Source organism: Cynara cardunculus, assembly GCF_001531365.2.
Source record: "Cynara cardunculus var. scolymus isolate 2C chromosome LG 6, CcrdV1, whole genome shotgun sequence".
NCBI lineage: Eukaryota > Viridiplantae > Streptophyta > Magnoliopsida > Asterales > Asteraceae > Cynara > Cynara cardunculus.
Genome location: NC_037533.1, coordinates 1,782,746 through 1,796,361, shown reverse-complemented (window position 1 = coordinate 1,796,361; position 13,616 = coordinate 1,782,746). Strand labels below are relative to the sequence as shown.

The 13,616-nt window shown below is 37.9% G+C and overlaps 1 protein-coding gene across 5 annotated transcripts in view; it reads right to left on the bottom strand.

Annotated features, from left to right (window-relative positions):
- The window catches only part of LOC112513987 (pre-mRNA-processing protein 40A-like), a 29,296-nt gene that overhangs the window by 6,457 nt on the left and 9,223 nt on the right, over positions 1-13,616 (bottom strand). For 2 of the 5 annotated variants that reach the window (XM_025120246.1, XM_025120248.1), the window contains exons 2-22: positions 13,033-13,350; positions 12,758-12,949; positions 11,017-11,090; positions 10,527-10,596; positions 8,969-9,021; positions 8,813-8,870; positions 8,382-8,710; positions 8,221-8,293; positions 7,743-7,835; positions 7,596-7,664; positions 7,440-7,517; positions 7,244-7,330; positions 6,131-6,165; positions 5,923-6,028; positions 5,593-5,673; positions 5,422-5,514; positions 5,303-5,356; positions 5,095-5,211; positions 4,731-4,829; positions 3,326-3,373; positions 3,116-3,208 (exon numbers count right to left, since the gene is read on the bottom strand). In XM_025120246.1, the coding sequence (XP_024976014.1) occupies positions 3,116-3,208; positions 3,326-3,373; positions 4,731-4,829; positions 5,095-5,211; positions 5,303-5,356; positions 5,422-5,514; positions 5,593-5,673; positions 5,923-6,028; positions 6,131-6,165; positions 7,244-7,330; positions 7,440-7,517; positions 7,596-7,664; positions 7,743-7,835; positions 8,221-8,293; positions 8,382-8,710; positions 8,813-8,870; positions 8,969-9,021; positions 10,527-10,596; positions 11,017-11,090; positions 12,758-12,949; positions 13,033-13,350 (2,220 nt within the window). Of the gene's footprint in view, positions 1-3,115; positions 3,209-3,325; positions 3,374-4,730; positions 4,830-5,094; positions 5,212-5,302; positions 5,357-5,421; positions 5,515-5,592; positions 5,674-5,922; positions 6,029-6,130; positions 6,166-7,243; positions 7,331-7,439; positions 7,518-7,595; positions 7,665-7,742; positions 7,836-8,220; positions 8,294-8,381; positions 8,711-8,812; positions 8,871-8,968; positions 9,022-10,526; positions 10,597-11,016; positions 11,091-11,404; positions 12,343-12,757; positions 12,950-13,032; positions 13,351-13,441; positions 13,508-13,616 lie in introns of those variants that run through there. The other 3 variants (XM_025120247.1, XM_025120249.1, XM_025120250.1) reach the window with 3 other exon arrangements.

Genomic DNA, 13,616 nt, shown 5'->3' with positions numbered 1-13,616 from the left:
TAAAGAATCGTTACCGTAGTAGGCCTCTGAGTTATCCATGCGAGATAGGTCTGGTGTGGCATGATGAGTTGCACCGGTATCTGGTTTCCAAGTAGGACCAGAAGATGAGCCAACCGCTGAATGTGATGTAAAATTGGCCTGTGGAGCAGGATGAGAGTGGTTCGGCTGAGTTGGGCACTGAGACGGTAGATGACCTATGCCACACCTGTTGCAATGGCCATAGACTGTGTTGTGGGTTGAAGCCCAAGAAAACTGTCGGGAGCCGGTGCTATCCCGAGGGCGATTATTGAAACCACTACGTAAGTTGCCACGAGAAGAACCACGAGATCCTCGACCACCTTGGTTATTGTTGAAAGACCGAGAATCATAATGTGCTTGAGCCTGTGGGGTGGGAAGGGGGTTTAATTGATAACCAAGTTGAGAAGCCACAAGTTGAATGCTTTGGAGTTGTTGTTGAAGTTGATCGAGATGCGGTTGTTGAACCGAAGATGCAGTAGCCGTTAGTGGCTGGGGTATTGGAGCAGTGTTGGCCAGGAAAACTTGTGAAGTTAAGTTCTTTGTAAAAACATAGTCATGATCACACAAAAGACCATGCAGTTCATTGAAACGAACAGGAGGTAAACGGGTCAGTAAATTGCCTTTAATGACATTGTATTCCTCTCGAAGCCCTGCGATAGTTAGCATTACTAGGTCTTTGTCCTTCATTGGTTCTCCAATGTTTGCTAGAGCARTGGCATATTCGTGAACCCTGCTTAGGTAATCAGCCGGTTTTTCATCACCGTTCATGGTGATTCTAAGCAATTGAGTTTTGAGAGTAAATTYATGAGAGGCTGTAACAGGGGCATAAGCTCTTTCAAGAGATAACCATACCTCACGTGATGYTTTTCCCTGAATGTGTTGATAAGAATCTTCAGACACAGTAGAGATGATAAGCATCCGAATGTGGGCATCGTTTGAGATCCACGGAATGTAGCTTGGATTGTCGGTGGTTGCTGATTCGTTGGTGACTTTCTGATCAAGGCACGGTACTGTTCCATCAACATAACCAAAGAGATTATGAGATGTGAGAAAAGCTTCAATCATAGAACGCCAATAGCCATAGTTGGTAGGTTTGAGAGAGGAGAATTTGTGTGAATTGTGAATGGTTTTCTCTTGATGTGAAAAGGTGATTATAGCTGCCATGAATTCTGAGTTGATTTGTCTTTAACGTCGTCAGAATGTTGATGAATTGAAAAGCGCCGATTGTAGGGTTAGGGTTAAAGGGCGTCGGCCGGCAGATTAGGGTTGAAGGGGGGGCAGCAACAGATTAGGGTTGAAGGGGGCGGCAGCAGCAGATTAGGGTTGAAGGGGGCAGCAGCAGCAGATTAGGGTTGAAGGGGGCGGCATCAACAGATTAGGGTTGAATGGCGCCGATTTTAGGGTTAGGGAGAAGGATCGATTTTAGGGTTAGGGTTAAGGTTAGGGTTAGGCTCTGATACCATATAAAACTTGATATTGATTGTATTGATTGAAAAATAATAATAATCTGATACACTTTATATAGGTAAAACTAATTACACTTTGGACCCTAGACAATATTAAAAATATAAACTAGACTAGTTGACTTAGTCTAACATTTATTGGTTTCAATTGTAACCCTTACCAGTAATAAGTACATGTAAAAGAAAAGCCAAGGCAAGCAAACAAATCACACTTTTGCTTCATCAGTTTGTCCAAGTCTTCACTTTACTCGAGAAGTTGATCGTTTACCGACTTCGTGACGATGGTATTGTTTCTATCAATCTTAATTGGATGAAAGATGAATAAACAAGTTCACTTGTCGTTTTGTTTAGTTTTTGTTTTTTGTTTACTTCAGATTTGAAAGAAAAGGAGTGTGATCATAACTACTACGCTGTTATCCCTAAGTTTGAATTATTCATCCATCCAGCAAGTATGCTGTTTAACTGACATCAAAAGCTAAACTACAAATTGGGAAATATGATAGTCAAATGTGTCAAAGACAATGCTTTTGATCATTAAAGGCAATCAGATTTTGTGCAACAAATCCAGTCAGCAGAATATATTTGGTAATATTTGTAAATATTTTGTTTTCCTAAGTTAGGATATATGAAGTTCTATAGACCAAAAAACTGTTTTTCCGGGCTAATGATAAGCTTGTGTTCGGAGTATACAATAAGAATTTAAATGAAAGAGAGCGACACTTTTTCCTCAATTAAAACGCTTTTTGCGAGTATCTTGAATGATATGGATAATGGAACCTTTAGTACACTATCGGCATTGATTCTATAAGATGTCCTTCAGAGTTGTCTAGAATATACCCACGATTCTTATTTTACACACCCATTCCCACCTCAGCTTTAGCATTTCAAACAGGCTCATCTCCAACACTGTTAAACATGTCAATCATAATTAAGCACCATCCTTATTGTCTTATTAACCAACACAAGAGTTTTTACAATCCGAAAGCAGTTAATTTATCTCCCAACAGCTGAACTTAATTCCATATTAAGTGATCAATCAACTTAACACTGAACATACTTGTCCCAACCAAACTCATTTTGAAAGAAAAACAATCAACACTGTCCATCCACCTAGCTCGTAAGTAATACCTGGCTTGCAAAATCTATCAAAGAAACAGTAAACCTTTTCACCATATAAAGAATTGTTAGCAAGTGTTATCATATTAGCTTAAAACGGCTTCCCGAGGCATTTACCAAGCATTAGAGTAGATTGTGACCTAATAGCCCAAGCCCAACTGTAACTGAAAGAAAGCAATCATGTAGTTCCCGGAATATTATTCCCTCAGTTCAGATGTGAAACCCAAACGATAGTATACAAACTACGACTTTCATAAGATAGATAGTTTCACACAAAGCATGATGATCTTGACAACGGATAATGAAGATGTTAAGTGTCAACCAAAACAGAAAAGGTTGGGTGCAAAAACATGCATGATTGGATAATCCAAATGAGTATAATATCTTGACTTCTATAGTGAGACGGACTAGCAACAAAATATCAAGTCACAGTTAGAACAATGCTAAAATGATTATTATCAAAATGTTTGATGTGGATTTTGGCCATATACTTTGAGCTGACAATTAAAGAGTTCAACCTGCAAATTAATATCCGATAAAGGTGGGGAGATGATGGCATCTTGCATAGCAGCCTTGAAATCTTTAAATGTCCATGCTGGTGCAACATTGACCTTCGAAGAGATATATAAGAAGTAAAATGTAAATCATAATCAAGCAATAATATAATTGGTTAAGATGGTAGATCTACATCAAACCGACAACAAACTGAAATCATAACTAAAACCTACCTTCTTTGCCTTCATGGCATTTTTGACACGCGTTTTGTCATCACGGTACTGTCAAATAATTGGAAAAAGATATTTAGATCTCAATAAACCATTATGACTTGAGGTCTTAAGATCATTTGAAATCAGAGTTAAAAACACATGCAACAGCCAAAATTCATTAGACGACTCGTAACACTGCTGAACTAGGCAAGCTGTAAATCAACAAATCCATCTGTCTCCATCATTTTGACTGTTGATTTTCACTTTAATTACTAAATAAGCTCTATTACCCTGCCATTTGTTGGCGTAGTCAAAAAATCACTATGAATAACATATAGCAACCTAAGATCTGATAACTTTTTATAGGAAGGAAAGAACATTAACATAATAGGAGAATAACAGACATCCATCCAGGAAACACATTGGATTTATATATTCAGTAAACTTGGATGTTTTGTAAGAGATCACAGAGGATTAGCTCCCTGGTCCATAAGTCTTCCCGTGGAGGTTCATTGGAGATCCTAGCCTTAGTTAGAGCCACCAATTTGTTGGGAACCATCTTATAGAATAAAATAACATATATAATAAAAGACCTGATACAAATAAAAAACCAAGGATCAGGTGAAACAGCAGTACCCAAAATATGGACCGATTGTAATTGGATATAAATCAAGTACAAAAGACTAATGTGTCATCAAATTAATTCCCCAGCTTCTACCTTGAAAAAATGCAGTGCATAAAGGGACTAGATATTTCCAAATTGAAAATATAGAAATGCAAATACGTTATTATTCTCGTAACTGACTGCAGATTACTCAGATGCAAACCAATTTACTTACTCATGATAAAAACACGAAAGCTTTCGCCCAAGAATGGCCTCTCTTCAAAATGCATGTGATATTTAGAAAGGACCAGTCAGTAAACTCAATTACCTCACAGTCACACAACTGAATATTGCTTATTCCCTTAGTGTGGTTAGTCAATTTATGCCAACTCCTTATACAGGAAATTGGAATGCCATCCTTTGCATGTTGAGGAATCTCAAAAGGGTCTCCGAGTAAGGGGATCTTGTATTCTGATCAGGAAGAATATAGATTTGAAGCTTGCAATAAAGAGGAACCTGAAATATTGTCAGACTTTTGTAATGCTGTTTGGGCAGGTTGTCCCATCAGACCATCACTAGAGGCTCGTCTTTGTTGGTGGAATTTGGTATCCTGGAAGAGTAAGATGGAACCCAAGATATGTCGGTCCAGTGTTGACTCGGGGTACTGTGCCACGGCATATGTTATATGTAAAAATGAAGGGGACTAGACATCTACCATGTATTCTATATAACGAGTCTGTCCTCAGTGATTACACATCACATTAAAGCCCTAATTCTTCCAAATAGAACATACAATCAACCATGCAAAATTGCAATGAGTACCTTCTTTTCCAATTCTTCAGTAACATCCTCAAATAAATCTTTTGCTGTTGCACCACACGTATTTGAAGCAACAGCTTGATAAGCTACAGACTCCTTGACCTGCAAAATTTAGAGACAAACTACATAAAAAACTAATACATGATATAAATAACATGACACATTAAGGGTCCTTGGCTTTGCGAGGGGCTTAAAGAAAAGTTCTTGAATGTTGGAAGCCTTTTCCTTGCATTTTGTAAAGAGGGTCCATGACTCGAAAGGACTTCCTGTCACAAAGGAGTGCCCTCGTTGCTCCATGACCCACCCCCTAAACATGAAATGAGAACTTTTTCTAGACAAGATATTTCAGAATTGTGATTTATACTACCTTCTGAAAATAGTCACGCCATTGGGTACTAGCTGTAAGAATACCAGACACCACATGTTCTTCCATCATCTTGCGAAATTCATCACGGTTTTTACGCTCCACCGTTTTTATTTGTTCCTACAGAATTTGAATAACAGCAAAAACTTAAGACGGCTGAAACATAACTGAAGGTCTATACTTTACAACAAAAGATAGCTTTAAATGTCACCTTTTTTAATTTCCTCTGTTCCTCTTCTTCCTTCCCCAGGTCACGGATATATTCCTGTAAGCATAAACATTATTAGTTTCCTAGTGGTAACGAGAATCAATATAGGTGCAGAAATTCACCTGGAAAATCTCCAAGCGATCGATTTTTTCAAGCCGTGAACATCTTTCATCATCTTCCAACCGATCCTTAACTTTCCGCCATTGAGTGTTCACCTGGATTTCAAATAAATTGCAATGATATCCAACATGAATTAACATAAGATGCACAAATTTAGGATCCAGCACACTTACATTAATCAAACCACAACTTTCAAGAAAGCGCCTGTACTCTAATCTTTTCTGATGTTGCTCCTCTTGAGCTTTTTCTCTTCCCTGAACTTAGAAACCATGATGAGCACAGAAGAACATGCATATTGAAAAGAAAAAAAAAAAACAGCAGTTATGTTACTGCATGTTTACACAGTAATGCATCAGGTATCTTTCTCTTTTGGTAATCTTTTAGGATAAAGGAACAGTAATACCAACTCAATAAGCAGACAAAGCGAGGAACAACATTATTTGAGGCTATGAGCTTTGCACAATTTCATGAGCGCATACAGCAGCAGAAGCATATGAACTTACTTTCTTCTTAAGATCAACCAAGTAGTTTTGAAAAAGATCTTCGCGGTCAGCAGGTCGTTCTACAGCCTTATAACGCTTATCATCTTCGACCAATGCTATAGCTTTGCTGATTTACAGGAAAATACAAGGCAATACCTTTAATACTGAACCGAAAATATATACCAAAATCATCACTGACATCAAAATGTCATCACAAGAAGAAATATACCTCCATCTCATAGATGATGTTAATTCCTTGCACTCCTGAAAGGGAATTGAGAAGAAACAAATGGACAGATGTCAGTCAGATAAGGTATATATATATGTGTGTGTGAGTGTGTGTGTGTGAGAGAGAGAGAGAGAACAGGATTAGATTATTACTATGTTAAGATAATGCAGAAACTGCTTGCTAAAGATGATTCTTGATCTCATAATCTATAGAACCAACCCCAAAAATGATATCAAGATAAGGCAGGACATCTTAGTATGCTAAGCTAATGCAAAGATTGCTTGCCTAAGAAGATTTCTTTGCCGATTCCTCCTGTTGCTTAACCAACCAATTGTTTCATCAATGTTTGCATATCCTCCTTCATCGATCCGAAACTCATCTCCAAATCATCCACTCGAGAAGCCACACTCCTCGTCACCATCTCACGGTGTTACAGCTCTGATACCAATTTGGTATAAAAGCTTACTAATCGAATGCTTTTAGAACTCTCCTGACATTCGAGAGGTCATAAAACTCTCCCATGACCCCCTGCCCAAAGTTACAAAACAGAATACCTCCTCTCTGATGCCCAAAACAACATATAAACTCCCCCTCAGACCAACTAGACAGTGTTCAACTACAAATATGCACTTATTCTCGGTATTTATTCTACCCCTTTTATTCTACTCAGCGAATACCCGTATTACTTACCCCTCCTAGCATAAGCAAACCGGATTGGAGGTTTACCAGAATCCAACCAAAAACAGCTTGGCCCATTAACAAAGTTAACACTTCGATTAGTGCACAAATAACGACCAAGAGATAAAATACTGTTGGAACAATTGTCATGCTATATCACTTGTTCATTGGAAAGGTTAATTAGTGCATTTTCGTAATTAGACCAACAAATAAGGCTGTGTACAAGCACACATTAGAAGCAGCTATTGAAACATTGAAGCATCAATGACATAACTGCCAGCAACGACAAATGGAACCGCCCCTTCTCACCAAAGTGAAAGAAGCATAATAGCAATTAGCAAACTGACATGCAAAAAATTTAAGATCAAAATTGTTCAGAAGAAAGAGAAAATTAAAAACTAGAGCATTACAAGTCACATGCTAGAAATAACATACCTCTAACATCTTCATGAATTCATCTTTTGCTTTTTTCTGTCTCAGGCGACTCTCCTCCACGTCCAATTTCTTTTTTTCCATCAGGAACTACAGAAACACACCATGCATAAAAATCAGAATGGTGACCTCGAACTCGTTTTGAAGATGAAACAGTAGGCAGCAAAGTGAAGAACGATAGCATGAATGTAAGGGTTACCTCATTAAATGCCCGTTTCCGTTCCCCAAGTGTTTTTAACACGCCATATCTCTTATCATTTATGATCACTCTCATTGCCTGGCATATCAATTTCATGATCAATCAACAATAACTTGCAGAAACAAGCAACAGAGCAGAGACCAATTGAAGTGATACCTGTTCCCAGCTACAATCAGCTTCAAGATTTGCAGACTCCAATAAAGATTTAAAGGCAATTTTTGCTTCCTAAAAAAAAGATAAAAAATGAAAAACAAAGACAGCACAAAAACATGGAAACATTTATGGAAACTGTACCATGTCTACCTGTTTGCTTGCATATAACACGGGCTCAACATCTACAACCTCCCATTGTGCTGCGTTCACTTTCCCAGCAGCTGAAATGCCCTTCTTTGCTTCCTGCCAGTCACATCATCAATTAAGTATTTCTATTTTCTTTTTTCAAGTTAGGACAAAGAATGTCAAATGAAGGAAACCCACACACTTCAATATAAGAAGAAAAGCAGGAAACAGCAAATAGTATTGGAGAAAAGATATAGCTGTGTGCTAGCTGATAGATTAAAATGAAAAGAGAAGATAAAGAGATGGGAACCCGACTTTATGATGATTAAATGGAAACTGAATTAAATAGGAAGTAAAACGGAAACTAAACAAAGTGAATAGAAATACATGTGAAACCGCATACATAGAAAAATAAGAAGTAGAGAGATGCAAAGTTCCTTGCATGCTTGACTGTCTACTAAGGTATGAGTTCTGGGATGAAGAAAAGAATGATTGGCCATACCTTGATATCCTGAACCAGAGCTCCATCTAAAGCATTAGCAACAGCATGTGAGTATGAATTCTCCAGGTTGGTCCTACATTTTCCATTTTTCAACATTACACAAGGAAGACCCCAGAATGCTAATATCATCATTTCAAAATCAAAAGAGAAAATATACTTACTTTGGAGATGAACTTGTGTTGACCAATACATATGGAGCACCATTAACTGCCTGAGAAACTGGGGATGGAGTCTCCATACCCTCAGAAGCAATAGATGAAGAATCAATCCCCAGATTTGGGGGGTCATTACCAACAGAAGTGTTAGGCTTAACTGCCACAGGGCTTGAAGCGACCCCAGAAATCGTCAAAGATACGTCTTCAACTGAGCTTGTAGAAGCAAAAGGTTGTTCTAGTGTAGATGATGTAAAAGTGGCAGGAGCATCAGCTTGAGGCACCATCCCAGATTGAGACCCTTCAGAAGCTTCTTTCTCAGCCTGCTCTCGAGCCAACTGGGCATAGAAAACAAGAGTTAGAGCACAAAGGAAAATAGCTACCTTTTTTGTTCTTTGACAGAGTCAGAGAATAGAAAAGCAATTATTCAAAATCAAAACCTCCAATTCATCAGGTATCTTCCATTTAGATTGCTTTGTCTCCTTGTTGTAATAATATCTGCATACATATTTATCAAGTCCAAAAAACATGTATCAAGGTGGGAAAACATACCAGTTGGAAAATCTTTGAAGTTAAAGGGGACGAGTAGAACGTACTTTTTACCCTCTGCAGTTGTGAACTCTTTCCAAACAGTGGAGGCATCAACCCTCTGCAAAAGCCAAAACAACTAACATATCAGTCACCATCAAAGAAGCTCATGTAGATAGAGTAACGCATAAATTGTTCAATGACACTTCAACATCAACTTTGTGAACCTAATGGTAAGGAATTCACTGATACAAAGAGCATGGAACGATTAATAACCAAATTCTTAATAACAAATAATACATATTAGAGCTGTCTAATTCTTATGAAGCACATACTGAATTATAGGACAGGAAGTTCATGCAGCAGAAAGCATGGATGGAAAAAAACCGAAATACTCTGTACAAAACTGATACCATCATTTAAGTTGCATGAATATAAAGTTTATCTAGCCCAAAGGCATTTAGGAAGGACATCGTAAGAATTGGAAACAAAGAAGATTTCTTAAGAAGATTGGAAGCATAACAACAGAGTTGTCAACTATGGAGGAACTTAAAATCAAGTAACTGCATATCCTGTATGGTAGAACTTATAAACATAACAGAAGTTTAGATGGCAAGTCTTAGTACCTTAACTAAGGATTAAGGAACCATATTTGTTGCTGCAAACACTCGATAAGTGAAAGACCACATTTGAAGATATAAATTACATGAGTAGAGGCCCCAGCAATAGCATAAACATACTTCTCAGATAAAGTAGGTCTTAAAACATATCTGCAAAAGTGAAGGGTTCTTGGTGAAGAATAAATAAATAAAGGTGTTAACTGTTAAGTGTCACTACTAACTTCAAGTTCATAAACGTATTTCTTAAACTAAAACAATATATGTAGTTGGACTATTTAACCTAGACCATGTGATGAAAGTAGGATTCAAATATGATACCGCCAACTTAACATCTTCTATCTTCTTACTCTTTCATATCTCTTTTCTTGTGAATTCAATATTTACCTCCTAACTCTTTTGTCTTCCTTCTCTATGATGTTGCTAAACACCCTGACCTTCACTCAGGCTATCATAGGCCACACCTAGTGCCTGTCGCCCAGGCACCAATCCCCTAATCCCTATACCTCCCAAATCACCCACTTAGAACATGTACTGGTACCAACTGATCGCGTTGCCTTTCTAGGCTTCCTCCCTCCTTAACAAGTATAAGTAGCATGTCAACAGCTTGACAAAGAAAAGCAAAGATAGCTAACCTAGATGTAAGAAGCATGCACTATTACTATAGTAGTTTCAAGTACCAATATCAGCATTCAACAAGATCACATAAGCAATGCTCCTAGAAGTAATTAAAACATGAATAACAAATTGTTGCCTGCCTTGAGAAACTGAATGCACCTTCAAAGGAGAATACAGAGCAGTCGTTATTTTCCTGAAGTTGCCATGACATCTACAAACATTGAAACATGCAAAGCAAAGAAGAATAGATACAACTCAAACTTTATCAATTTTGGTATAGCAACAAGTTCAAAGTCCTTGAAAAGAAACAACACTTATGTTAATTTCATAAAAGAAAAATAATTTGAGATGCTTAGAAACTATTGAACAGAAACAGGTGTATATGGCTAACCTCCAAAGGTGTCATCAACTCCGAAGGCTTCTCCCAGGAAGTATTTTTTGTTCTCTTGTTGTAAAAATATCTGAAAAAAATATTTCAAACAGTAAGGACTTTACTTATTTGAAATGTAAACTTAACAACTGGTGTGAATGAATTAGATTCACACATAAGTCAGAAATGTGACAAAAAGAACCCTAAGGGGGTGTTTGGTTCAGGCAAAGGAATGAAAATGGGAATGAAAATGACGGGAAATGAAAATGGGAATGAATTTCCATTTCCCCCGGTTTAACCTAGAGCGAAAATTTGGCCTTCTGGGGGAATGAGCCCATTATATTATATAAAAACAAACAGCTTCTTTTATTTTCATCCCCATTGATTACCGCTTAATACCTCTAACCAAACACTCCCTTAAGAAAAGGCTAGAATTCAACTAGCATAAAGCACCAACAAAAGAACAGAGTATATCTACCGGAGACAACATGCATACACCCAAATAGCATACCTTCTTCCATCACCAGATGTATACTCTTGCCAATCAGATGATGCCTCTTGAATAACATTAGGAACACTCATCGCCTGCAACAAGAATATGAAAGAAATATTCATCTTAGAATAATAATAAAATTTAATAACAGTGAGGTGAACACACCGATACACTCTTTGTCAGAATCTTAACCATTAAGAGATGTCTTACTTTTATAGACAAGAAAGTCCTTACTAATTTATCCAATTTCAACCTTTCCCAACTCTAAACAAAAAACAATTTGTTTGTTCTCTCTAATAAATAATATAATGGAACTGCTGTTAAATAAGAAACCTTAATAACGTCAATGCTCGCACCCACATGACATGATTAAAGTAAGAAATGCAAAGACGTAAGCATTTTGTACCGAAGGAGTCTTAGAAACATCAGTAAAGGAACATCCAACTTTCAGGTGTGAATAACATTGTCAACTCCTTGGTAGCTCACTCATGTCTGTTTTTCATTTGGTTAGCTCATAATGATCTCATTCCAACAGCAATCAGATAATTTTTTCCCTCTGATGGCAGTGCCATTATTGAATAGTAGAGGCCAAGTTATGCTCCTATGACCAATGTCACACATTGGTATCTGAACCCTGGTCATTGTCATATAAGGCCTAGCCGTTGCTCCAGCTGGTTTATGGTGCTTTTTGATTGTTAAGTATGCAGGTAATAGTTTCTTCCAGTTCTCTAATCCCACTTTCCCATCTTTTGAGACAAAGCTTGGATTAAATGGGACTTCCATTTGAGTCCAGCTCCGATTTATCATTCTTTTGCTCATATCTTCAACTATTGTTGAAGTTGATTCTTCATTTTCTTTGCCAAAAAATAGATGATGCATCATGCATAGCTTTTAATGAATATGGAAAAACCAGAAGAGAAGCAAGGTTCCAGTTTATTATTGTAATCATAAAAGCAAAAAGTACACATAATAATAAAGTTCTAATGCATCGAGTCAAAAGGATTTATTTCTTCAACCATAAAGAAGGAACACATGAAACCACTTTGGTGAAGCCCATTCATGCTTTCCAACTCCTTTAAGAAGAAACCCACAAACATCCATGCTAACTAACATAATGTGCATAAAAGCTTGACAGATTCGTAGGGACATGCCAAGGCCCTTGCCTAAATCCCTCCCTCTTCCCTCACACCAGCAATTCCACCCATGAGCATGAGCATTTGCATTAACTTCAAAAGTGCCATCAAGAGGTTGCATGTATTAAGGGTGTAAAAGTATTAAATGCCATCAAAAAGCTGCATTTACAGTCAGAGGTCTTCTGGCTGATACCTTGCAACTGCTTGTCAACATCAAACTCTCCTAATCAGAAAGTACAAAAAGTCAACTAATGTCGAGGGAAAAAAGTGGGCCTACCGACTCTTTACCTTGAAGGACCAAATTCCTGCCTCAGCAGGGCAAGGTATCTTAACCATGATAAGCTTACCTCTCTTACATGGACATGGTTAAGGTTTAATTTAGGATCTCCACAGCGCCTTATGGCAACCCATTGGCAATTATATCATGCAGCAGCCATGCGTCATAGTATAAGGATCATGTGCCACCACATGGTACATTCGGAATGACCTTACAGATACTCAGTCAACCATCTTTATGATGGGTAAGAAAAGAACAGAAATCCACAAGAGCAATAATCCATTTCATATTAGTTGTTGATGAACTTGTACAGGCAATAAAGAACCAATAAATATATATATATATATACCTGATTTGTAAAAGCAACTGTCACATGCTGCATTCCAGTTTGTGCAACAGGTGTAACAGTTGGTGCACCTTGAGTTCCAAAAGGTAACCAATGCTGACCTCCAAAAGGGGCAACAGGTGTACGCATTTGTGAGACAGGTTGAAACTGAGGAGACGCGTTATTTTGTGCATGCCCAAATGCTGATGTGCTAAACTGAAACAAAAGTACAAGATAATAACCATATAGAGTCTGCAGGTACAAGAGAAGAAAGGATGCACAGTAAAGGGAGCTCTCACAGTAAATGAAGAAGATAAATGTACTCCAGGACCACCTAAACCAGACACATGATTGTTTGTAGTGGCAGAGCTCTGAAATTGTGGTGAACAAGATGTAGAAGTCATATTTGGCTGCATGAAAGGCATCGGCGAAGCTAGTGACGGTGTAGTATGGATGGGCCGAACAGGCCATGCAGACATTTGCTGCAACGGCTGAGAAAATTGTGGCAGCTGACTTTGACCAGGAGGCATGCCTTGTCCCAGTGGACGAAATTGTTGACTGCCTGAAGCCAACTGCATGAACGGTTGTCCTTGCTGCGCAGGAAACAAAGGCCAAAACTGCAGGAAAGTAAAATTTAATTATTGATCGATAGACATCTTTTGAAAACCCTATTAAAAGACTCGCCAAACACAGGAAAAATTAACATACTTGCATCAAAAGGTTGATCCAAAGTTTTGGGATCCCATGGATCTAGCTACAGGTGGTAGAAAGCCTAATAGGAAAGAGAGAAACAAAAAACATTCATGACACAAGCATGTGCACGCACACACGCACACACACATATACATATCAATGACTAGTGAGGGCACAAGTTATAAGATAT